The sequence below is a fragment of the Otolemur garnettii genome, unplaced genomic scaffold (assembly GCF_000181295.1).
Source record: "Otolemur garnettii isolate 467f Iridium unplaced genomic scaffold, OtoGar3 scaffold00145, whole genome shotgun sequence".
NCBI classification, from domain to species: domain Eukaryota; kingdom Metazoa; phylum Chordata; class Mammalia; order Primates; family Galagidae; genus Otolemur; species Otolemur garnettii.
The window spans coordinates 4,100,540-4,101,546 of record NW_003852540.1 but is presented as its reverse complement, the minus strand read 5'-3'; the positions used below and the strand labels follow the sequence as shown (position 1 = coordinate 4,101,546).

The 1,007-nt window shown below is 38.6% G+C and overlaps 1 protein-coding gene across 2 annotated transcripts in view; it reads left to right on the top strand.

Moving 5' to 3' along the window:
- RPA1 (replication protein A1) overlaps nucleotides 1-1,007 on the top strand; it is an 84,108-nt gene that overhangs the window by 26,340 nt on the left and 56,761 nt on the right. For both annotated transcript variants that reach the window (XM_003799090.2, XM_023518728.1), the window contains one exon: nucleotides 856-944. In XM_003799090.2, coding sequence (XP_003799138.1) covers nucleotides 856-944 — 89 coding nt within the window. The remainder of the gene's footprint in view (nucleotides 1-855; nucleotides 945-1,007) is intronic.

Sequence of the window (1,007 nt, the reverse complement as noted above, 5' to 3'; positions counted from 1 at the left end):
AGCCAATTTTTTTTTTTTTTTTGAGACAGCCTCAAGCTATCCCCCTGGGTAGAGTGCTATGGCATCACAGCTGACAGCAACCTCCAACTCCTGGGCACAAGCGAGTCTCCTGCCTTCGCCTCCCAAGTAGCTGGGACCACAAGCACCCACCACAACGCCTGGCTATTTTTTGGTTGCAGCCATCATTGTTGTTTGGCTGGCCTAGGCTGGATTCGAACCCGCCAGCTCAGGTGTATGTGGCTGGTGCCTTAGATGCTTGAGCCACAGGCGCCAAGCCTAATTTTTTTATTTTTTGTAGAGACCAGGTCTCACTGTTGCCCAGGCTGACTTCAGACTCCTGGCCTCAAGCAATTCTCCTGCCTTAGCCTCCCAAAGTGCTAGGATTATAGATGTGAGCCACCATGCCAGGCCAAAAGGTTTTGATCAGAGTTAAAGATGAGTCAAAGAACTATAAATTCTTAAAGATAGTTAACAATTACATTTTTAATCTACTAAAATAATTGGTTTTCACTGGGAAAAAGTATATGTTTCTGAAAACAGATCATCTCTTTTTATGCCACATATTCTTGAGTTTAATAATCTAAATTCTTATCATGTCACTTGCTCTTTGAAGATATGGTATGTAGCAAGAACACTGCATTTTAATTAAGAAACTAGATGGGAAACGAAAGCCCTGCAATCATAAAAAGCTTTGATAATGATGCAATGAAGGAATAAGGGAAATATTTATGAAAAACAGTTTATAAAGGGAAATAAGTTTATTAAAATGATCATTGAAAGAAAGCATTTTAAATATCATTTGAAGAGCTGCTGAATTTATTTTTCTAACTTGCTTCTATTTGTTTGCCTTTGTAGGAGAGTAGTTATTTTGATGGAGTTAGAAGTTTTGAAATCAGCTGAAGCGGTTGGATTAAAGATTGGCAATCCAGTGCCTTATAATGAAGGTAAAATGCTTTTTCATAGGTTGTAGCACTCAGTTAAATACCACTTTATAGATCTGGAATTCT